This window comes from Arvicanthis niloticus, chromosome 2, assembly GCF_011762505.2.
Source record: "Arvicanthis niloticus isolate mArvNil1 chromosome 2, mArvNil1.pat.X, whole genome shotgun sequence".
NCBI lineage: Eukaryota > Metazoa > Chordata > Mammalia > Rodentia > Muridae > Arvicanthis > Arvicanthis niloticus.
Window position 1 is genome coordinate 132184776 of NC_047659.1, and position 24838 is coordinate 132209613.

The following is a 24838-nucleotide window of genomic DNA, read 5'->3' on the forward strand; positions in this document are numbered from 1 at the left end:
CTGAGTGAGTGACAGGTCACTCCTACTTGGGAAGGTTGTAGAGTGAGTCAGGATTGAGTTTCAGGTCAGAAGGACGGTGCAGTGGGAGAGAGCATAATTCTTCGGGACCTGCGCTGGAACCCGGGGTTTCCAGGTGAGGAGCTTCCCTGTGAACAGGGCACCTGCCTTACTCTCAGTTTACAGCAGGATCTGATTTATTCCACCCTAGGCTAGATTCTTTCCAAACTACACACTTTTTTCATACCCTTCTCCCCCCTTTCCTCCCTAACTTCGTCTCTCTCTTCCTTCTTTTCTTCTATCCAAGTTGTCTTCCTCCCGAACGCCTCTCCCCTTTCTGAAGTGAGAATTTTGGTTTCTTTAAAAACACAGAAATACTGTAAGGGTGTGTTTTCATTTTAATCCTGGGTGTGGGATGAGACTGTCCACAGCAGCTGACTATGATTTGCCTCATGCTCTAGCAGGGGCATGGTTTTGCCAGCTGCAGAGTTTCTTTTGTGACTGTGTGTTGTTTGGAATTCTGGGGACTTTTCCGAGGATGTGTAAATGCTAGGGCCCGGGAAGCTGTGTGCGTTGTTGGTTGGTTCCTGTTGCTTGCTGCAGTTTGTCAAGTGGTTGTGCACCAAGAAGAAACAACAAGAAGAAATTAGATATCCTGACTGTGAAGATCAAACTTACCCCCAAAGAACTCAATGCCCCTAATCAGCAGGAAGTAGTCTACAGAAAATGTCACCCCCTTTTTCCTTCTATCCTTTTTTCTCTTCTATCAAGTGTTGGGGTTGAAACGGTGGAAGAAGAGGGGTGGAAAAGGGTGGAAGAGAAAAGAACCTACAAAGTAGCGAAAGTCTCTTCCCAGCTGACTTCCTGATTTCTTCTTTCTTGATGAACCAGCCCATCCCAGACTCACCTCCTCTCCACTTTCATGTATTTCCATTTCTAACTGTCAACGCTTCTGGAGATTCTAGGCTGTGGGTTTTGAGGTCAGCTTGCCTGGGTTCAAATCCAATTTATTTCATTTATTAACATGGTATCTCACTCACGTCATTTCTCTTCGCCATGCCTTGGTTTCCTCATTTAAACAGGGATAATAGGGCTGGGGGTGGAGCTTAGAGGTAGAGAACTTGGTTAGCAGTGCTAGATTCAATCTTCAGCAATGCGCGCGCGCGCACACACACACACACACACACACACACACACACACACACACAGAGCGTGGATGGTGATAGCTCCTATTCTATGGGGTTTATGAGAACAAAAGAAGGCCAAGCTAGCCCTTGAGCTAAGAAGGCAGGTAAATGACAGTCCAATGGAGTGAAGGCAGGTTCAATGACAGAAGCAGATAGGAGGAGGGACACTGTACAAAGTTTCTAGAGTGACAAATACGAACCACAAGTGGGTTAGGCAGGCAGGCCATGTGGGTTAGGGGATGTTCTCAAGAGACAGAACTGTTGTTGTTCTGACCTAGCCCATCATGCAGGTCTAGGGATATTGAAGCAAGCCTACCGAACATGGCCAGAGGAAGGCAAGTCTAAGCAGCAGCAGGTGATGGGAGGGTTCATATTTAGGGCTCATGAATAAGAGAAGGCCTGGTGAGATTACTCCCTGGGTAAAGACACTTGCCACCAAGCCTGATGACCTGAGTTCGATCTCAGGGACCCTGGTGGGGTGGGAAAAGAGAATTGACTACTGCAAATTGTCCTCTAAAATACAGAGAGAGAGAGAGAGAGAGAGAGAGAGAGAGAGAGAGAGAGAGAGAGAGAGAGAGAGAGATTCCAATTTGGGTCAGGTTGTATCACAAGACAGTAATGCAGGATCAACTCAGCAGGGGTGGGATAGGGTGGGTCTTAGTCAAGGGGACAGGGAGAGTGGGCAGTGAACATTCTGAAGGACTGCTGAGGCTTGGTACTTTAGTAACTAAACTGACACTATGAGAAATTTTCTGCAATAGTTCAATAGTTCGAGGCTTCCTGCTTCTGTTCTAGTTATCTATGCAAATGCCTGTTGTCTTTTTTTTCACTTTAATAAAATGATTGCCCCAGTGCACCCACTATTCTTAAAATTTGTTTTCTCCTCAAAAATTGTATCAGCTGTGTGCCCCCATTTTGATCCCTGTAGGCATCTATAGGCAGAGGTTTGGGTGATGTAATTTTTCATTTTCTATATGTACCACGATCCATTGTTCCATTCCTTGACTTCATGAGTCAAATGTGTCATGAAAACTGCCTATATCTCAGGCCTGTTCTAGATGTAAAAGAATTCAATACCAGAAGAGTCTGCCTTCATGAGCAGATCCTCTAGTTTGAGCGCTTGACCAGTGACACAGTTGGAGAGCAAGAGCGACAAGGAAACAAAGCCAGAGGACAGGACAGCTACCGTGGAGGGCTAGGGGTTTGCTCAGGTCTGCAGAGGCTCCGCAACGGAAGCCCTAAACCCCAGATAGACCAAGACAACCCGTCACTTAACATCAGTCAGCACAGGTACCTAGAGGTGCCTCTGAGATGGAGGCCTCTGCCATGTTATTAGAAGTCAGCCGTGTGATGTCTGGGGCCATTGAACTGGTTATGGGTGTAGGAAATGAGTGGAGACCCAAGGACTGAGCCAGGGTAGGAGGAGAAGAGGAGGAGAGTTCAATCAGAGGACTGAGACAGAAGGGACATCAGAACATCTCAGAGTAGAGTGGGTAAAGGGAGAGTGACAGGTAGGTTGTCAAAGCCTCAGCTGGCTAAACAATGAGGACACTGGTGTCACCACCGGCACACGAGTGGACAGTCATCCACTGTCCACTGATCCCTAAGGATTCTAGGATGAAACCTGAGATGGGTACAGGATCAGAACAGAAAAGAAGTGAGTTGAGGAAGGCAGACAACTCTTTAGAGGAGTTTAATGCAGAAAGAAATAAAAACAGGTGGTAAACCAGGATGCAAAGTGAGGAGCAGAGCCAACATGGCTTGGGGTGTTCCTAAGTGCCAGGTGGGGATACCTAAGCTGTCCTTGGCTTCTGCCCAGTGAAGACCCCATGGGGTTCTTGTTATTGAAATGTCCTTGGAAGGACATGTGTTTTGTCAACACATCACCTTGCAGACTTGTGTATTGGTTCAACATTTCTACTGGTGGGAAAACGAAAGGCTTTGATACTGTTTACTGCAGTATTCTTGGGTCAACACCTCCAGGTTCCTTGAAGTGTAGAGTCTCTAAGAATGCCTGACCCACCCACTCTCTGTTCTGTTCCCTCCCCTAAACTGATTGAATAGCCACAGAAAGCCCTAGAAGACAGTGTTGACACCACCCATTCCTTCCTTCCTCAGAATGCCTGTCCACCCGTCCCGATCCCATGTGAGGATCAGGACCCTGTGGGAACTTAATGGTCACACCTAACAGCAATACCTTTGTGAGCTCCTGACATGTGAGCCCTTACACAGCAAAAGAGCTGTGAGCCAGCCAGGCCTGCTTTAAGGACAGTGGGCCAGAGCTCTTGAAGAGCCCATGGGGAAGACCTAGGTGGTCAAGGGCTCAGTAGTCCAAAACCAAGAGAGCCAGCTCCAGCTTTCCTGAAGCATCAACAGGTTTTTGTCAGGTGGGTTGTTCTCCATGACCATAGCTCAGACAGGTCGCTGGACCTCTCCTCTAGATCACATAGTCTTAGATATGATGCCCGGATAGACACCTGGTTCTAACAGATGGGAGATATATATGCACATATTTGCACACACACACACACACACACAGAGAGAGAGAGAGAGAGAGAGAGAGAGAGAGAGAGAGAGAGAGAGAGAGAGAGAATAAGGGAGAGAGCAAGATTATGCAACACACATCAATATGGACACAGACGCAGAGTGATGGACCTATACATACATTTGGTTACATAGTCAATGTGCACATATTACTAGACACATTTCTTGTCTGAAGACAGACACACAGACACTCAAAAGCAGACTCACACAAACATAGTAAATAGACTATATATACATATAAAAATAGATGCTGAGACATACTGTACAGTGACACACTAAATGTCGGGATATTTTATCCACTGCACACACAGCAAAACAATGATGAACTCAGCATAGGTGCACACACTCACATGTACACACACACACACACACACACACACACACACAAATATCTGAGTTCCGGTGCCACAATGACACACTAGACACAACAAAGCACATCTCTGCACGAAACTCTTGCAGAGAGCACATACCCTGACCTACACAGTCACACATACATTTTTTACAGTCCTTAGTGGTCCCCAGGTTCTCCTGTGACTTCTGTGTAATCCTTCATTTCTTAGGGAGAAATGGTGACCCTGGGGGGACAGAGGTCTCCCATCCCAACCTAAGAGCTGCTGGATCCTGTGTGACATCACCAGTTCCCTCATTTGCCACTGCTAGAAGCTCTGAGATCTGTGCTGGGGGCACCAGGCACTGACACTTGGCTCTTGTTGGGAGAACAGAGAGAGCCTGTGCTCGCCTCCAACTGCTGCATCTCCCAGAGGCTCTACTCTACTCAGGCTGCATAGGTATGTGGGGCCTGGGGAGTCAGGGCCAGGCACAGGACCCATGGGGGACCACCTGGGGAGGGGTGGAGGTGTCACAGCCTGGTGTGCATCAGAGAGGCCGGAATGCACTCCCTCTGCTGGAATTAATTCTACAACTGTGCAGTTTGGCGGTGCTGAACCTCTAGATCTGCCTAGCTGGGGAATACCCTGCCTCCCCCGAAGCTATTTTCTGTGCTGGTGGTGGTCTCCGACCTGATGGAAGTTTCTGGCCACAAGAATGGGTTTCAGTGTCCCGCCCAGCTATAAGAGTAGTGCCTCTAAGACCTTCCCTAGAAAGCCAGTGATCTAAGAGATGCCAGGCTATATAACCCAGGCCCCACAGCAACCAAAATTGGGGTCTTTTAGATGAACAATTTGCTCCTACCCCTGTGGGAGGGGTAGGCTCTACGAGGTTCCGAGGCCCTGAACCAAATCCTAGGCAGTCAGCTACTTCCACTGTGCTGCCCACTGCTTCTACCATTTGACTTCATGTAGACACTGGCTACTTGGGGAATTCCATGACTCTGGTCCAAAGTCCCCAGTGCAGCTGCTGTTACTGGACACTGGAGAAAGTACAGGGGCCAGAAGGTTGTCTTCAACACAGAGCTCAGCCTGGGAGTACCCACAAGAATTCAGGCTTGCCAACATGCTTAGCTGGGGGTCTGGAAAGCCCAGTCTACCCACAAAAGGTGGGACCCTAGAAAGACATTTTCTAAATCAAGTGTGGTAACCCATTTCTGCACTCTCACCATCTGGGAGGCCAAGGCAGTTCTAGGCCAGCCTAGGATATATAGCAAACTCAAGACCAGCATGGGCTCCAGAGGAAGACTCTGTCTAAAACAATAGAAAAACAAAACTACATAAGGCCTTTTAAAAGATTTTGGCTTCCTCACTGAGAAGTACAGAGAAGTACTCAGCTTTAGGCTTGCAAGGGTCCTTCCTGCTCTGGCCACCTTGAAGTTCTGGAACTTCTATGAACCACAAGGGTCTTCCTGTCCTCGGTGTCCCCAACCTTTGCAGAGACCCCATCAGGCAGGAGCCACCCTATCTGTTCCTGTCCACCCCACTGAATTGTTTTGGTGAGAAAGGCTGGGCTGGCAAATGTTGTTTGTCCTGCGCATCCGTGGACTGCTGGCCTTTGGGGTGAGAGCTACTAAGGCTGTATTAGAAGGGCAAGCTCCTTCATCCCTGTTCTTCCCTGTGCCCCCCAGAGCCTACTTGATCACAGCTACAGAATGGCCTCTAGCCCACCTGGAGTTCCTAGCCCACAGGTAAGTGGTCCTCCTCCCTATACCCAGCACCCTGCACCGGGGACTCACTTTCTCCCAAGGCTGAGGAAATCTGTAGAGATCCTGGCCAGCCCCATGGCCTTTCAACCAGAACTTGGACCTTTCAGGTTACTGTGAGTTCACTGGGATGGCCACTTGCAAGGAAAATTAAAGAGAGATTTAGCTGGGGGTTATAAAAAGTAGATTTGGTAAGGAAAAAAAAAAAAAACCTATGGCATTGTTTTTGAAAATATATAGGTTCAAGTCCCACCCTGGGTGCCTGTAAGGCCTTGAGCAACAACTCTCTGACTTCAGTTTTCTTTCTTTACAATTGTCATGATTTGTTAGGAGAAGAAAGTTTGATGTGAGTGATTAGATGGAAGAGTGGGTGGGCACAAGGGACAAAAACCAAAAGAGGAATAGGGGGATGGGGAGGGTGGGGGAAGGGATAAGCTAGTACTGATGTTGGCAGAACCAGGGCCTAGGTCAAAAGAAGGAGAGGGAGCTTGCCAATCTTCATTGCTTTTTTCTTTATGTCTTCAGCCCTCTAGGGCCAATGGGAACATCAACCTGGGGCCATCAGCCAACCCAAAGTGAGTTCTGGTTTTGAAGACAAAATTCCTACCTAGCTGTCCCGCGGCTGGTTCTCTTTAGAAATAAAATCTAAGGTTTCCGGTGCCCTCAAAACCTTTGCCAGCTAGCCCAGAATCCCTCTTCCCCCACGTCCACTCAGCTTCATCTCTCATTAACTTCCCTGCTTTGACCCAGATTGAGCCTTCTGCCTAGAATGACCCCAAACAACTGCACTGTCAGCAACTCTCCAGGCCCCTTCTCCTACTCTCATGGTGGGGAGGAGGGTGGGTGGGCAGACTGCCTTGTGTACCATGTATCTGATTTGTCTCTCCTGATATTAACTGGTCTGTGAGCTGGGTAGGTGTAGGGGGAGGTGTGTAAGGCTGAGTTTTTTTAAATTGCTCTGGGTTGTGAAACATGTTCTTTAGTGGCAAGGCCATGAGGCTCCTTTTCCAGGAGCCTTTTCCAGGTTAACCAGAGTCCCGGCTTCCTGAGCTTCCAAATACTAATCCTGGCTCTTCTGTCTACAGTGCCCGACCCACAGACTTTGATTTCCTTAAAATCATTGGCAAAGGGAACTATGGGAGGGTAAGTAAGCCCCAGGGGGAGGCTGGGGTCTCTCCCCCTGCAGCCTTCCCCCTGCTGTCTCCATTACTATATGTAAGCAAAGGCTCACATGCCATGCACCTGAAGAATGGGTGTGGGGACTGCCAGGGGAACCCCAACATCCCTGAAGTCTTGTGTCTTTCCTTTTTTCAGGTCCTACTGGCCAAGCGCAAGTCAGACGGAGCCTTCTATGCAGTGAAGGTCCTGCAAAAGAAATCCATCTTAAAGAACAAAGAGGTACCAGAGCTTAGGAAAGCTCACTTCCCTTCCTGCTTCCTCATCTCCAGCCTAGGGAGGCTTCCCAAGACGGTCCCAACTCCGAGAGGTCTGGTGGGAACAGCTCAGAAAGTCCAGCAGCACACAGGACCCTAACCTTTCTAGAGGAAGGCAGGCAGGCCAAGCGATCTCCCTAGGAGCCCCAGGAGGATGAGAAGGCCCGTTGTTAAGAGGATCCTCTGATGGACCAACTCTCTGCCCTCTCTAGGTATCAGGCTCCCAAGTACACACTGTGGGCTCACACCATGCCCTCTTCAAAGGTCCCTTCAGCCTGGCCAGCTTGCAAAGAAGGTCTTCCTGAATAGATGGCCTTGAATGGACCCTGACAGTAAATAGCACTCTGATAGTTTGAGAAATAAAGGTGGCGTGTCCAAGGGCTAGGGAGATGGCTAAGGCAATGAAATGCTCTCTGTGCAAGCACAAGGACCCAAGTATGATCCCCTTGGACGCGCATAAAAAGCTAAGCATGGTAGCATGTCTCTCTAATCCCAGTACTGCGGAGATAGGTCCAGTGAGACCCTGTCTCAAAGAATATGGTGGAGAGGGGCAGAGGGAGGCAGCTGTCATCCATGTCTTATAGATGGTCTTGAACACACACAAACACAGAGTGGGGAGGAGGGAGGGAGGCAGAGAGGCTGGGTTTTACAGATGGATAAAATAGCAGGATCAAAGTCATGAGTCTATGCTTTGCTTGTCACTCCAGGGCAGGGGTTTCTGGAGTTACACTAGTCTGAAGTGGCTGGGGTTGAGGCCCAAGACACTGACTTCTAAGTACGAGACAAGGAGGCTGGGGACAATCGAGAGCCCATGTGGGCATTTAAACCAAGGCAAGGAGAAAGTCTTGGGCAGGACACCTCCATAAGCAAGGTCACCTGGAATGTACCGGACTGTGACATGGACCCCTGTTTGTGACTCCACAGCAGAACCACATCATGGCAGAACGCAGCGTGCTGCTGAAGAATGTGCGGCACCCCTTCCTCGTGGGCCTGCGCTACTCCTTCCAGACCCCAGAGAAGCTCTACTTTGTGCTTGACTATGTCAACGGGGGAGAGGTGAGTGGACGGACAGTGGGGAGCTGTCCTCACACATGCCCACTGTGTACCCCACTGCACCCCTACAACAGACCCACTTGCTAGCCCAAGAAACAGAGGCTCAGCTCAGTAAGTTGCTTCTCAAACTCACTCTCATAGATTCCAGGAAAGGTCACTGCCAAGAGAAGTGTGTGGTCATTATTTCCAATACTGCCATTTCCCACACGCAGGCCACAGGGTAGAGATAACCGTCACTATCATTTCTTTAAAAATCTTACTTAGCTGGGCAATAGGGGCACATGCTTTTAATCCCAGTACTTGGGAGGCAGAGGCAGGTGGATTTCTATGAGTTTGAGGCCAGCCTGGTCTACAGAGTGAGTTCTAGGATAACCAAGGCTACACAGAGAGACCTTGTCTTGAAAAAACAAAGGGGAGAAAAAAGGAAAAATCTTATTTATTTCCATGCATATGTATTGTATATGTACATTTTTATGTGCAGGGCAAACATGAAAGTGTGTGTGTGCATTTGCACATAGAGGCCAGAGACTGATGTCAAAAGTCATTCCCAGGTTCTCTTCCATTTTTTTTTCATCAAGTCAAGGTCTTTTAAGCAAACCCAGAGCTTGACATTGTAGCTGGTCTTTCAGTTTGTTCTGATGTCCCTTTGTCTCCATCTTTTAAGGCTGGGATCACAGATAGGCAGTCACAGCCATATGACATTTAAATTGGTTTCTGGGGATCTGGACTTGGATCCTGTCTTAGGGTTTTACTGCTGTGAGCAGACACCATGACCAAGGCAACTCTTATAAGGACATTTAATTGGGGCTGGCTTACGAGTTCAGAGGTTCAGTCCATTATCATCAAGGCAGGAGCATGGCAGCACCCAGGCAGGCATGGTGCAGGAGGAGCTGAGAGTTCTACACCTTCATCTGGAGGCTGCTAGCAGAATACTGGCTTCCAGGCAGCTAGGATGAAGGTCTTATAACCCACACCCACAGTGACACACCCACTCCAACAGGGCCACACACCTTCTAATCGTGCCACTCCCTGGGCCAAGCACATACAAACCATCTCAGGTCCTCATATTTGCATGGCAAGCACTTTAACCACGGAAACATCCCTCTATCCTGATGTCACTGCCTAAGTAGAGACCTGAGCCACCTGCTAACCCCAAAACAGGGGAGGGACAAGCTGGGCACAATCTTGGTCTTTACTTTGTCTCCCTGAACAAAGGGCAAGATTTAGTGGGGTTCTTGGTTGCACCAAATTTCACCTGTAAGCAAATGTTCTTCAGCCTGAGTCCAGCAGGGGTGGCTTCATCCTGCGCATCCCAAAATGATGGCTTTGCAATGCACAAAGCAGACAAAACAGGGACATCTAAGCGTGGGTGGGAGAAAAGCACATTTTTTTTTTTTTTTTTTTTTTTGCCAAGCATGGTGCCTCACACCTGTAATCCCAACATGTGGGATACAGAGGTAGGAGGATTGTGAGTTCATGGCCGGTCTGGGTTACATAGAGTCTAACCCCTGTCCTAACAGCTGCCCCACCCCACAACACACACACACAAAGTATGTCTTGAACTACCTGGTTTCAAGTCCCTGCTCTGCCAACTCTGAACTGTGGGACTTTAGACAAATCACTCAACCCCTCCTCCTCTGACACAAGCATCACAGTAGGGATCTTGAAGACGGTCATGAGGATTAAATAAGAGGCGTGAAGGGGCCTGACTTGTAGCCTGGAACACAGTAGCTGATTAATTATGCTGACTGGAGCCATGGAGAGCCCAAGTGCCCGGAAGGGTGGAGTTAGCATGCAAGCTCTTGGTTCAAGTCACTGCAGTTTAGAATAGGGCGAGTAGCCTGCACAGAGGAGAGAGTCTTGATGGCCCCTGTCTCGTGGACTGGGAGCTGGAATCCAGCCACCATCTCTCTCTCCTCTCTCCTAGCTCTTCTTCCATCTACAGCGGGAACGCAGGTTCCTGGAGCCCCGGGCCCGGTTCTACACTGCAGAGGTGGCGAGCGCCATTGGTTACCTTCACTCTCTCAACATCATCTACAGGTGAAGCCTGCTCTTGGCTCATGTCAGTCCCAGAACCTTCTTGTTCCACCAGACAGGGATTGTGTGGGCCGTGAGGTTTCGGTGAACTTGGTCCTTTAATGGAGGAGGACTCTCCTCCTTTTTGGAAGCTTTTCCGAGACTGTCCTCTGTTTTTAGAGTCGAGCCAGCCTCCTTGGGTTTCCCTTATTCTCCTGTGGAAGCTTCCATGAGTCGTTCTCCTGCTAGGACCAGAGTCCCCAATTCACTCAGTTAAATGGCTGTTTTTTTTCTTATTTCCTGCAGAGACCTGAAGCCAGAAAACATTCTCTTGGACTGCCAGGTGTGTGAGGTGTGTGTGTGTGTGTGTGTGTGTGTGTGTGTTTATACATGAAGTTCAAATCTGTGTTCTCTAAACATGGTCTGTGTATATTGGAACTTATGTATCACGTATGTATGCATATAGTAGCATTTATTTTTGTGTGTGTACGTGTACATATGTGACCTTGTACATATGTATGTATAGACTCATGTGTACTGGAGTCTATGTGCATGTGCACATATCAGTGCAGATATATACATATATACATACCTTACACATACACATATACATGATATATATATATATATATATATATATATATATATATATATATATATCACACACACACAGAACTGGCACACTGTGGTTGCAAGAGAGGCCTCAACAAACCTCACAGGATTGGGGCCTAAGCAGAGATTGCTTTTTAGGATGGGAATAAATTGAGACAAAGAGATTTGGGCCTCCATGACCCTCAGCGCTCAGTTGCTAGATGTGGATTGTCCTCTAGGGGGCAGCATAATGTTGGAAAAGAGAACAGTCCCAGCGGTGCAGTGAAGATTAAGCATGGCAGCTCTGGGAGTCTGCTAAGAGTCCCTCAATATCTCTCTGCCTTCTCCATCCTCATACCCAGCTAGCGCTGGTGGGCATGTCAGACTCCAGCCCTCCATCAAGAGGACTGTTATCCAGCGAGAACATCCTGGAGTTGCCATTGTTGTAGGTACGGGCCCGAGTCATGACAAACTAGGGACAATCGCAGACTGCCATGTCCCCGGCCTGTGCCATGAGGTCTCCTGGCATCCAGGCCACAGACTCTGAGTCTGCATAAAGCACACAGCTTATGTGTGCTTCACCATACTCTACAGCCACTGCTGTGAAGTTTGAGTTTTGGCCACATCTCTCACCCACAGGGTCACGTGGTACTGACAGATTTTGGCCTTTGCAAGGAATGTGTAGAACCCGAGGAGACCACATCCACCTTCTGCGGCACCCCTGAGGTATGTGGAAGATCTGTGGAGAAAGCAGAGTATGGATGGCTGAGGACACAGACACTAAATACAACCACCAAGCTCCAGCAGAGGGGCTTTATTTCATTCTCCTAAGCGCTTGCCTGAGTCAGCCCTATTCTTCATTTCCTCGTGAGTATCAGGGAACCAGCTTTTGGGGACCCAGCTATCTCTGGTGAATTCAGCTGCTGCCCAACAGAAATAGGTCAACTAGAGCTGGATGTGGGCTTGCACGCCTGCAATCCCAACACTTGGGAAGTGGGGACAGGCAGATCTAGAGTTTGAAGCCAGCCTCAATTATATAGTACGTTCCAAGGTAGCTGGGAATTTCATGAAGCCAAAAACAAATACATGTAAACCTTATTTATTTATCATGATGTTAGGGGTTGAACACAGAGCCTCAGGCATGCTAGGAAACTATATATATTTAAAAAGTAAAATCATGTGCTGGAGAGAGATGGCTCCGTGGTTAAGAACAGTGGTTACTCTTTCCAAAGAACCTGGGTTCGGTTCCCAGCATCCGCACAGCAATTGTCTATAACTCCAGGTCCAAAGGGTTTAATGCCCTCTTCTGGACTCCATGGGTATTGCATGTAAGTGGTGCATGCAGAACACCCATACATACAAAATTGAAATAAATAAATCATATGTATGTATGTATGTATGTATGTATGTATGTATGTATGTATAAAGACAGGGGTGGAGAGATGTCTCAGCAGTTAAGAGCATTTGTTGCTCTTGCAAAGGATCAGGAATTGGGTCTTAGCAGCACCGTGGCAGCTCACAGCCATCTGTAACTTCAGTTCCAGATGATATGACACCCTCTTTTGGCCTTTGTGGGCAGTACACATACATGTGGCACACAGACATACATGTAGGCAAAACACCTATGCACATAAAATAAAATTTAATAAATCTTTAAGAAAAGAAAAAAGACAGGAACAGTGTGTGACTTGATGGTAGAGCACCCGTCAGGGCCCTGGGTCAGATCCCCAGCACCACACACACACAGAGGAAAAAAAGACAGGTAATGCTGGGGCATGTTGGCACATGCTGTTAATCCCAGCGTTTGAAAGGTGAGGCAGGTGGATCTCTGTGAATTTGAGACCAGCCTGGACAACATAAGAAGTTCCAGGCTAGCCAGGTTGCATAGTTACGACTTGTCTTGGTGTGTGTTTTGTGTAAGGAGAAATTGGTGAAACTAATTTTAATAATATATTTTATTTCACTCAATATATCTCAAATATTTTCATTTTAATAAATACTCAGTATAAATTTGTTAAATAGGGCTATCAAGATGGCTTAACATGTAAGGGCACTTTTTGCCAAGCATAAGGACCTGAGTTCAATGCCCAGAACCCACATGGTAGGTCAGAACTGATTTTTCTTTTCTTTTCTTTTTTTTTGTTTTTTTTTTGTTTTTGTTTTGTTTTGTTTTGTTTTGTTTTTTTGTTTGTTTGTTTTTCGAGACAGGGTTTCTCTGTATAGCCTTGGCTGTCCTGGAACTCACTCGGTAGACCAGACTGGCCTCGAACTCAGAAATCCACCTGCCTCTGCCTCCCAAGTGCTAGGATTAAAGGCGTGCGCCACCACTGCCTGGCAGAACTGATTTTTCTAAGTTGGTCCTCTGACCTTTCTATATATGTGTATGCAAACACACACAATGTAAAAAATGTTGAAATAATGATTTTTTTCTGTCTTACAATTATCTAGCATCTGAGAATAGTTTAGATTTATATTCCATCTCAGCTGTGATTGGTCACATTTCAATAGACACAGATCTTGGTCCTCTGAAGAAGCAACTGTTTGATAGCCACATGTGACTAGTGGCTACTGTATTGGACCGCACCTCTCCATAGGCCCAAGTCCTTGACCATGAGAGCCTGGCTTGAGAGTTAAGGTCAGGGTTTGGAAGTATTAAACATAAATCTACCTACTTTCAGAGATCCTAAGTGGTTAAAATGTGTGGATTTCTGTAATCCCCACCCTCACCCTCATTGAGAAGGTGAGGCAGGGGGATTGTAAGACACTACCTCAAGATAATAATTAGGGCTGCCTGGCATGCATGAGGCCTTGAGTTCAACCTCCAGGATCACAATCAATCAGTCAGTCAGTCAGTCAATCGGTAAATATTGCATGTCTGAGCAGGAATTCACATGTCTACCAAGCTTGCCTTGGGTTTAAAACCTTTCCTTGAATATCCAACAGTCTTGGATGTTGAGCCTTGAACCAGGAGGGTCCCTGCAGCTTGAGCAGGCATCAGAAGGAGCAGAGGGTTCAGGCTGCAAAGCGGAGCTGCTCCCCTCTGTTCACCCTGGGGCAGGAATTTAGAGCCTTCCTGTTTGTCTCCATCAGCCTGCAGAGTTGTTCTGGACCTTCGGATGGGGTCCTCCAGCTGGTACTCAGGGAGCTGATGGTCAGGCCACCTCTCCCAGCAGGGACCATTACCTATGCTTGCACATGGGTACCTACTTGATGAAGCTGACGCCTCCAAAGCCTGACAACAGTCAGTCCTTTCTTGGGTACAACTAGCAATAGGGGGTGGGGGGAATATGGAATTGTAACTCATGTAGGAGATATTCCTTCTTCTAGAAATGTCACTGCTGAAGTCTCAGGCACACAGACAAGAATTTCTACCTTTGTTCCTGTGTCCCCAATAGAGACTCCATGTCCCTTTCTCTCTCTCTCTCTCTCTCTCTCTCTCTCTCTCTCTCTATATATATATATATATATATATATATATATATATATGTGTGTGTGTGTGTGTGTGTGTGTGTGTGTGTGTGTGTGTGTGTGTGTAGGTGTGTAGTATGCACACATATTCATATGGATATGGACAGATTCATGTGCACCTGTGTATAGTTGATGTCAGGTGTCTTCCCTAATCACTCTCCATATTATGGTTTTTTTTTTTTTTTTTTGAGACAATGTCCCAGACTGAACCTGGAGTCCATCCATTTGGCTAGGCTAGCTGGCCAACAATCCAGGGATCTGCTTGTCTCTACCCCGACCCTATGCCATGTCACTGGAGCCATCTCACCTGGCTTGCATGTGGCTACTGGGGACTTGGATACAAGTCTTCACGCTTATATACCAAGCATATCTCCAGCTTACCACTTTGATCATGTCTCCATTTAAGGATAAAGAAGCCGAAGGTCTGACAGGTCAATTGCTTTCTAGACCCATACACTGAAGACAGTGTAGGGCTGTATGGTTCTCTTCCCTTCCATAGACCCAAATAGTCCTTCAGGGTAGCTGTTTCTGTTGCTGGGACTCTGTTCCTTGGCAGTAAAGAACCCCAGGCTAAGAGGTCAACGAGCCCTTGGGATGGGCAGAAACACAGCACTGCCTCAGTTTCTTTCCCTGTGCCAGGCATGGCTCCCTGGCATGATCCCATCAGTGTGGCCTGGAATGCACCCCTTTCTGCCCCTTCCCCTGGCATTAAGGTTTCCAGAACAAGGGTGTGCCACATTCCTTTAGCTTTGTTTCTGTCCTCTAGATGCATTACGAGGTGCTGCCAGGGCTTTCCCAGGCTTAGGACACTGGTATCCTATAGGTGACCACATACAAATAAGAAGACATGGCTGCTTCTGAACTGCAGATCTGGCTTGGCGAGTAGATCACAGACAGGTTGTTGTTCCCTTTACCCTTTTGGCTGATACTCTTGTGAGAGGTACAACATGCATAACCATGCAGGGCAGTCTTGTCTGCTTTCCGGTATGCCCCAGTGCACTGCAAAGAGCCCATCACCAACCAGACCTCTAGTGAGCGAATACTGATGAGTGCAGGAGAAGCTCTGACAACCCCTGCTGAGGTTCTCCTTTGAGTGCTTTGTTTATAGATAGAGAAACTGAGACTAGGGGGTCCTCGAATAACTACACTTCTTCAACAGTACTTGGCTCCAGAAGTTCTTCGTAAAGAGCCTTACGACCGAGCAGTGGACTGGTGGTGCTTAGGAGCGGTACTCTATGAGATGCTGCATGGCCTGGTGAGTGGACAGAGACGTCTACAGGGCACGCGTGGCTTGGGGAAGCTGAGGGCGGTCCCCGGTTTATGTAGCTTACTCTAGCTTTGCATGGAGAATTTAATGAGCTATCCATCCACTCTGGGGAGTAAATATAAAGATGAAATATAATATAAATAAAATATAAGAAATATATATACATATACATATATATACATATATATCTATATATATTCATATATGTATACATATATGTATATGTGTGTATAATGTGATTTTAGCAGCTTCCATTTATAACACACCCTTTTTGCAGAGTATAGTTACTTTTATTGTACCAAAAGGGAAACTGATGCTGAAAGATCACAATGCTGATAGATTGGGAGCCACCCTGGACTGTATGCTTAGGTGGAAGGAAGCCTGTGATACCTTCCCGGGGCTGGCTTTCCTCTGGGCTGCGTTCTCCAGCACAGAGTCAGCTCTGAGTACATAGAAGGACTAGTGAGTGGGTGGAGGAGCTGGAGGAAGAGCCAGGAGGGCTAGACTCTGAAGGTAGAACTCTGCTCTGTTCTCAGCTCTATGGTTTAATAGTTGCCAGCCTCATCTTCTCTGATCTGGCAATTTGTAGCCTCAGGCAGAAGATGGCTGTCAGGCCAGGCAGAAATGAGGGAGGTGAGAGTAGAATACTTAGTGCACTCACGGACCTGCATGAGCCTCCAATGGATGGGGAGACCCTGTGACTTTCTCAGCAATCCTTTGTCTTGCTCTGAAGCCTGGAGGTCCTTTCTCTCCCTACCTGCCCCATGATCTGTGGCCCTGAACACAGGCCTGGACAGATCCTCCGGGCTATCCAGCTTGCTCTAACACTCCATGAGACCTGTTTCCACGGCTTTCTGGCTGAGCCTCCAGCTTTTCTCCCGTCTCTCCCAGCCCCCCTTCTTCAACACAGACGTGGCCCAGATGTATGAGAACATTTTGCATCAGCCGCTACAGATCCCTGGAGGCCGGACAGTGGCTGCCTGTGACCTTCTGCAAGGTCTTCTCCACAAGGACCAGAGGCAGCGGCTGGGCTCCAAGGAAGACTTTGTAGGTGACCAAGCAGAAGAGCACTGGTCCCTTCCTGCAGAGACAGCTCAGAAGCATCTGGGGTGGGGTTGTCTTCTGCTGCTCTGTAGTTCATTTGCCTAGAAATTACCTTTCTGTCAGTTGAATACATGTACTCTCTCTGTCTCTGTCTATGTCTCTCTGTCTTTGTCTCTGTCTCTGTCTCTCTGTCTCTCTCTGTCTCTCTGTCTCTCTGTCTCTCTGTCTCTCTCTCTGTGTCTGTGTGTGTGTGTGTGTGTGTGTGTGTGTGTGTGTGTGTGTGTGTGTGTGTGTGTTTAGGGCAGAGGTTGATGTCAAATGTCTTCTCCAATTGTCTACTTTATTTCTTGGGACAGGGTTTCTTACTGAACCTTAGTTCACTAATTGGCTATACTGACTGCCCAGTGACCGCGGGGAGCCTCCTGTCTTTGCCTCCTCAGCTCTGAGATTAGAGAATACGCCCTAATTCTCAGCCTTTACCTAAATGCTAGCAATCCAGACTTAGGTCCTCAGGCACTTTATTTACCAACTGAGCCATATCTCTAGCCCCTAACCACGTTTTTAAAAATACAGGATTTTATTTTTAGCCAACCAATATTTGCTGAGCCCTTGTTTTGCACCAGCACTGAGCTAGGTGCTAGGGACTTAGTAGCCTGAGTCTCTGAATGGTTAATCTTGAAGGTAGAAGAAGACTGACAAAAAACAACTCTGTGCAATCATCACCAAGTGTGACAAAATTTCAGAAAGAAAATGAACACTGAGCAAAAATAGACAATAAGAGTGTATGGGAATCGTGCCGTTTCACACTGCCATGGCCAGACGTCCTCTCTAAAGAGGTGACAAGCTGAACTTGGAATGTGAGGAGCCATGTAAAGAACCAGAAGTAGGCTTCCCAGCCACAGGCACAGCATGTGCAAGAGTCCTGTGGTATGAACAAGGAGGAGGATGGCAAGAAGCAGAGTATGTTTGTTGAGTAGAGGAGTGGTGTGATCTAAGTTTTCTAGAAACTTCCTTCTGCTTCCGTATGGAGAGACTGCACAGATATCTTGCTTTTCACAAATACCTGGGCAATTCACATTGCCAGACACCCGTTGGACACTTAACATATGGAGACAAATAATTCACTGATTCATAATCTGTTCCCTTGACTCATGCATCTTTCTTTCTTTCTTTCTTTCTTTCTTTCTTTCTTTCTTTCTTTCTTTCTGTCTTTCTTTCTTTTTTAAGACTAAGGCATCACTTTAAAGACAATCTTATTCGTTACTCAGTGTAAGATCATTTCGGGGCCAGCAAGATAGTTTGGGTGTAAGGTGTCTGCTATCAAGCCTGGCACCCTGAGTTCAATCCCTAAGATCCAGATGGTAGCAGAAGAGAACTAATTCCCCAAAGTTGTTCTCTGACCTCCACATGTGGCAAAGGCAGGGTGATCTAAAAAGTGAGGTCCAGGCTGACCATGGCTGCATAGTAAGACCTGTCTCAAACGAGGAGGAAGTAACTGCAGTCCCAGCAGACCCACTATTTAAAGACTAGGTTCCAGGACTGCCCCCCCATGGATAGCACAGCTTTTGACCCATGTCTGACATAGAACATGGGTTTGTAAACATTATATGCACTAAACGATCTCCATGCCAGGTACTGTGACATGTGAGAACACTTTGGCTATTTGCCTGTTCATTCCCGCAGACAACTTAAAGATCCAGACTTCCGGGAAGACTGATCCCTTCCTTCCAAAGAGGAGTTTGCATCTTAGAACAAGCCCATGACTCTTTAGATAAACTCGGCTGTGTCCACATAAATCAAACCTCTGGAAGGCCATACTGACAGGAGTTACAGAACTGTTCAGTGAAGTAGACAGAGGGAGGACCCTGCTGGAAGAAGTGGAGACTCACGCCCAGGATTCACTCCTCACTTCTGGGTCTCTGGAAATCTGCTGTTCTTCTTGGGCCTTTAGTCCTCATGTCTTTGTTAGTGAGTGGGTTTGTTCTATTTCTCTGGGTTGCATTCTGAAGAATCAAGATGTAGTAATGTACATGGAAGCGGGAGGCTGTCTTCAAGCGCCCCCTGCTGGGCCTAGCCCTCTATAACCAGTTCCACAGCCTTGCTCACAGAAATGCCCCCAGAGCCTGGAACAGTATGGATGGGTCCTGAGATCTAGCTGTGGAAGGCACCTGTGTTGTAGGGAAGAATTTGGGTTCAGATGATGTGGGAGGTGGGACGTCTGTTGACAGAATGCTCTCTTGGCTGAGCAGATTAGCCTAGAGCTGCAGAGGTCTATCTAGTGGGTGGCCAATAGTGGGTGCCAGTTTGGCGCAGCTATGGCAAGGACGGCTTCTGACTAGTGTCTTCTTCCTGCAGCTCGACATAAAGAACCACGTGTTCTTCAGTCCCATAAACTGGGATGATCTGTACCACAAGAGGCTGACCCCACCCTTCAACCCAAATGTGGTAAGCAATCACAGGGTTCACTCCAGATTTTGGCTTCTGAATTCCCAGATTCTAGGCCAACTCTCTGTATATAGCTGGTAATGCTAAGGGTTGGAGAGTCTCAGTGATTCACACAAGGCAGCAAGAATCAGAACTGGTGCTGGGCAGTGGTGGCGCACGCCTTTAATCCCAGCACTTGGGAGGCAGAGGCAGACAGATTTCTGAGTTCGAGGCCAGCCTGGTCTACAGAGTGAGTTCCAGGACAGCCAGGGCTACACAGAGAAACCCTGTTTCGAACCCTCCTTCCCCCCCCCCCAAAAAAAATCAGAACTGGCTCTAGCTGCCCTGGCCCCTGGCTGCTAGGTCAGCCTTAGAAAATGAGCCATGGACTGCTCCTTCATCTTTTATCTCCAGCACCATAACTCCACAAAGCTGATATAATGTTTATTTTTGAGACTTGGTAGCCCAGGCTAGCCTTCAGTTTAAGATTCTCCTATGCAGCTTTCTGAATGCTGGGATTACCGGCACCTGTCACCCCCACCCAGTGCCTGTACAGATTTTTATAGTGTTCTGCGTCACAATAGTATGCCCAGGCAGAGACATAGCTTTAGATCTTTTCCTATTGATAAAAGTTATGTGTATTTCTTGTATGAAGTGTGTATAATGAAGTTGAAAGCAGCAATGGGGAAATGGGTAGGTATCTCACCAGACAACAGAAGCCACTGTGGGCAGACTTCCTTCTACACCTGAACACCACCAGAATCCATTCACTGTTTACATTTTTCCTTTAGAGAGTCCTGCCCATGAATGTGACACTAGATTTATTTTTTTCCTTATTCTTCCTGGAGTCTAGATACTATCTCATCATCCCTGTATCCCTGACTGGTTTCAAACCAAGTACCATGGCCAGCTAGCACCAGTTTTGTGAGTGTGTACAATTACATACATACATACACACATGCATACATACAAACACACACACACACACACACACACACACACACACACACTTTTCGAGATGGGGATTCTGTATGTAGCCTTGGCTCTCCTGAAATTTACTATGTGCACCAGGCTAGCATCAAAGTCAGAGATCCACCTGCCTCTGTCTCCCAAGCGCCGGGATTAAAGGTGTGCGGCACCGCTCCGTGCGTGTGATTATATTTAATTTAATGCTGCATCAGAAATGAACATGAATTTAAGGAGCTGCAAAAGCAGACAACCTCATGAAGATGTCAGAGCAGTTGAGGGTGCCCATATAGGCTAAAGTTGGCTTGCCCTGAAAGAGGAAGGACTACATATGCCAAGACCAACAATGGTGAGATTCTTGACAGTGGGATTTACATACCACTGGGGTGTTTGAAAGCAACGGCTACTGCTGCCCTTGGCCTGGCAAGCAGTATAGGTGGGAATCCATGAGCACGTGCCTAAAATCTCAACAAATACCATTTCCACCTACAAGCCTAGAACCAGCCCCCCCCCCCAGGCTTGCTCTTGGGACAAGTTCATCATCATTTGATGATGTCTGGATGCTTTCTCCCCCTGTAGTTTTCTTTGCTGGGCTGTTTTCTTCTCTTTGATACTCAGTTTTGAAGTGTCAGCCTTGTCCACTTCTGACAAGTCTGGCTCATTACTCATTCTGACTAACAGAAAGACTGCAGACTCCATGGCTCACACGAGGTCACCAGTCTGAGACACTGCTTGTTGGGGACTAAGTTCCAGCACCAGGTTCTTGATAAAAATGGTCAGATAAGACATATAGTACAGGGTCCTGAGATGTTACTTCCTTTTTGAATTTTGTCTTGGGAATGGAACTGAGCCTCACATCCTAGGTAAGTACTTTGTCACTCAGTTACACCCCAGTTTTTTGTTCTTAGGGCTTAAAATGACAGTAATAGTATGGTGACAGTTTCATAAACATTTTATAATAAGAGATCAAAGAAAGTGATAAATCAAGGCACTCTTCAGATATTCTGGTGGATTACAACAAAATGGAGATGTCTCTGCCATAGGCCTTAGTGCTCCCTAAAGACATTCTTATGGCCTTTTATACATTCCAAAGATTTTATCTGTTAGCCACAGGATGCTAGGTCAGACACTGAGGTGGGTAAGTAATGCTGATAAGGGAGAGTGGCTAATGATAGCCCATGGTAAATTGTAATTAGGCTCTAGACCTGCAACATTCCAACTTTCCCATAATTACTGAAGTTTTAATCAGTTAATCAGACTGATGGCAGGTACAGTTCCTTTCAGGAACATTGGTTCACAAGAGGGAATGCTCACAGAATCCTAGGAAGAGATACAGGAAAATACGGTGGTACATCAGCCTTCAAGCAAGACACTCGGGAGGACTCTTGGTCCTGCTCTTACTAATGAGACCTTGTACACATTGCTTTAGTACCAGGTTCTTCATTTGTAGAAACTGGAAAATAATTGGTTGTCAGGAGCTATGTAGCTAATGTTAGCCAAGGAAGATGAGAGGAGTTCACATTCTGGTTCAGGAACTCTGAGCCTGGGCTGGACCACTGCACCCTGTGGCTCTTCTGAGAAGCTGGAAGCCATGGCTTCCTCAGTCCAAGACCTGCAAGCTAAAGCAGATCTTCAGACCCTTCCACCACTTGCTCACCTGCTTATGTCATAAACCCCAGGGGCAGTGTCTCCTCTATAGGAACACTAGTATTGCTTTGCTCCTGCACTCTAAATGACAATCTTTTTAAAGATTTTATTTATTTATTTTGATTGAGTACATATGTAGGTGGGTATGTGCAGGCCGGTATGGTGTAGGGACCAGAGGAGGCCAGGAGAGGGCATCAGATCCCATGGGGTTGGAGTTACAGGTGGTTGTGTAGCTTTCGAGAGGGTGCTGGAAACCAAATTTAACTCCTCTGCAAGAGCATCAACTCAACTGCTGAGCCATCTCTCCGGGCCCTGAACAAGCTTCTATCTGGTGTCTATAGGTTTTTCAGAGTATACCAGGCCAACATTTCTCTGTGGAGCTTCAATCTGTGGTTAGTAGTGAAACGGTTGTCACCGATGGTCTGGAATTTCTCACTTGTGATTTTTTCCTGTTCTGAGTTTGTGTGTATGGTGGCCTCAGAGTACCAAGAGAGATACCAAGATGCCCTTTTCAAGCCTGATTGGGCAGTCACATGACTAGCCCATGTTTAAAAGATAGAGATATAGGGGCTAGAGAGATGGCTCAGCAGTTAAGAGCACTGCTTTTCTTTCAGAGGTCCTGAGTTCAGTTCCCACCAACCACATGGTGGCTCACAACCATCTGTAATGGATCTGATGCCCTCTTCTGGTGAGTCTGAAGAGAGCAATGAATATATATATATATATATATATTTCTATCCCTGGAGTGGAAATGGAAAATCTATTATCTTTTTTTTGTTTGTTTGTTTTTGTTTTTTCGAGACAGGGTTTCTCTGTGTAGCACTGGCTGTCCTAGAACTCACTCTGTAGACCAGGGTGGCCTCGAACTCAGAAATCCGACTGCCTCTGCCTCCCAAGTGCTGGGATTAAAGGCGTGCACCACCATCGCCCGGCTCTTTTTTTTTTTTTTTTTTTTTGAGACAGGGTCTGACTATGTATCCCTGTCCCTGGATGTCCTAGAATTCTTTATGTAGGTAGACCAGTAGACCAGGCTGGCCTGAAACTCATAGAGAACCATCTGTCTCTGTCTCCCTAGTCCTAGGATTAAGGGGATTAACCACTATGGCCAGCATTGTATCTTTTTAAAGACAGGCTCTTAGATACACCTGAATAACCTCAAACTTACCTTGTAGCCAAGGATAACCCAGAAGTTCTGATTCCTCTGTCTCCCCTTCCCAAGAACTAGGATTTTAAATGTGCACCACCATGCTTAGTTTGTTTGCAATCATTTTTTTTTTTTTTGCCATTTCCTATATAGATCTCTCTCCAATATAGCCTAGCAGCCACAGTGTCTCTACCATATTATCTTATTTGGTCTCTATTATCTAGGAATTTATCAGTCTCTTAAATGATCCTCCTGTCTCTCCTCTGTCATATGTGGTCCTTGAAAGTAGAGGTTCCCTCTGCTTTGTCGTCCATTTTTCCCAGTGCTATGAGCTGAGCATATGGTAAGCATTTAGGAGGTATATACATGACTAATGGCTTGTCTGAGGATTGGTATGGAGCATGAGACACTTACTGTTAAATATGAAGGACCAGAAGGCACTGGGACCGGAAGGCCTGACAGCCCTCCCAGTTCTGGGATCCGTAGCTTACTCTGATCCCTGCCCCCCTTCTCATTCTTGACTGACAGGAAGGACCTGCTGACTTGAAACACTTTGACCCAGAGTTCACCCAGGAAGCTGTGTCCAAGTCCATTGGTTGCACCCCTGACACCATGGCCAGCAGTTCTGGGGCCTCAAGTGCATTCCTCGGATTTTCCTATGCACAGGATGATGATGACATCTTGGACTCTTGAGAGACAAGCACTTAGGAAGCCACCAAGCCCAGCTGGCACCTGCGGGAACTACCTTCTGCTGCACTAAGACACAATGAGTCCCAAAGCAGTAAGACACAGTGACTCAGAGAAGAGTTTTCCATCACTCGAAAGAACAGTTCAGGGCTCAGGCTGGCTGGATAGGCTCCTAAGTACCCAGCCTGCGGTTCTGACTTGCCTTGGTTTTTCATTTTTGTTTTGTTTGTTGTTGCTGAGGCAGTGACGAACTATGCAAGAAAAGTAAAGAACATCTATTTGGGCTCACAATTTCAGGAAGTAAAGGCCCATACTTGGGTCATCCATTGCTGTGATCTTCAGCCAGAGCTGAGTCATCTTGCTGGAAGGAGTAGCTTACCTTATGCCTACCAGGAAGCAGAAACTGAAGTCTGGACTGGGAATAAGATTCCTTCAGATAAGATACTCCCAAGTGACCTACTTCCTTCAAGCAGGGCCTACCTCCTAGTTATCACCTCTCCATGCTATAAAATTACAAATCTATGAATGAACTAAATTGCTGAGGAACCCTGAGCCCCTCACTGGATAGTGATCCAATCATTGACTAAAGGCTCCATCAGTTGAACACAAGAACCTTCAGAAAACACTTCAGATCAGAACCGTGATAGCTTTGAATATTGACTTTCCAGGTCACAAAGTGGTTACTGGCCACAGAAGTGGGTTGCCCAGAAGCCCTGTCTGGTAGCTTCCTTTAGTGTGTCATAAATCCTCCAGCTCTCCTGGAATGGAGCCTGGGCACAAGCTACCTCTCTTTACAAAAGGGTTCAAACGCTGAAGGAAAGGGGAGAATGCTGTGTAGGTGACCAGCGCCTCTTGGTATCTGAATTTTTATTTCAGTGCATAAATTGATGAAATGTAGTAAGCCTGCCATGTGTTGCCTTCAGTTTCACATTGCTGTATATGGAGGGTGTCTTTGTTTCAGGTAGTATTAAACCCACTGGATATTTGTTACTGGGTATGGTTGCCTCCACACCTTTCAATATTCAAAGAATTCCCTACTTTTTGAGCCTCTGTTGGAGGGGTGAGGGGGGGTGACAACCCTCGTTTAGAATCCCAGGAAATGATAGATTCTGACTTCCTCATCCTCCTCTTAGATCAAGTGAGACATTTGGTCCAGAGATGCATCTGTGCCATACCTGGGCCCAAGGATGGGTCTGTGAACTCTGAGTTCCTCCCAGAGACAGGTCTACAGTGCAGACTGTAGCAGCCAGTCCTTAGAAGCCTCCAGCTTTCCTTTGA

The 24838-nt window shown here is 47.0% G+C and overlaps 1 protein-coding gene across 7 annotated transcripts; it reads left to right on the top strand.

Annotated features, from left to right (window-relative positions):
• On the top strand, nt 1-24597 carry Sgk2 (serum/glucocorticoid regulated kinase 2). 7 transcript variants are annotated; one of them, XR_013108957.1, is made up of 15 exons: nt 1-133; nt 4289-4516; nt 5746-5805; nt 6346-6395; nt 6906-6963; nt 7135-7218; nt 8178-8309; nt 10234-10346; nt 10629-10665; nt 11553-11639; nt 15541-15636; nt 16540-16699; nt 19048-19137; nt 22344-22417; nt 23402-23524. XR_013108957.1 is itself a non-coding variant. In XM_076930183.1 (14 exons), exons 3-14 carry the CDS (start codon nt 5770-5772, stop codon nt 23564-23566), a joined length of 1104 nt encoding a protein of 367 aa, XP_076786298.1. In that variant the 5' UTR covers nt 1-133; nt 4289-4516; nt 5746-5769; the 3' UTR covers nt 23567-24597. The 7 variants fall into 7 exon arrangements, 4 of the variants coding, with proteins under 4 accessions (XP_076786298.1, XP_034351197.1, XP_076786300.1 ...); XR_013108955.1 differs by having other exon boundaries at nt 16540-16695; XR_013108956.1 differs by lacking the exon at nt 22344-22417 and having other exon boundaries at nt 16540-16757.
• The last annotated feature ends 241 nt before the right edge of the window (nt 24598-24838 follow it).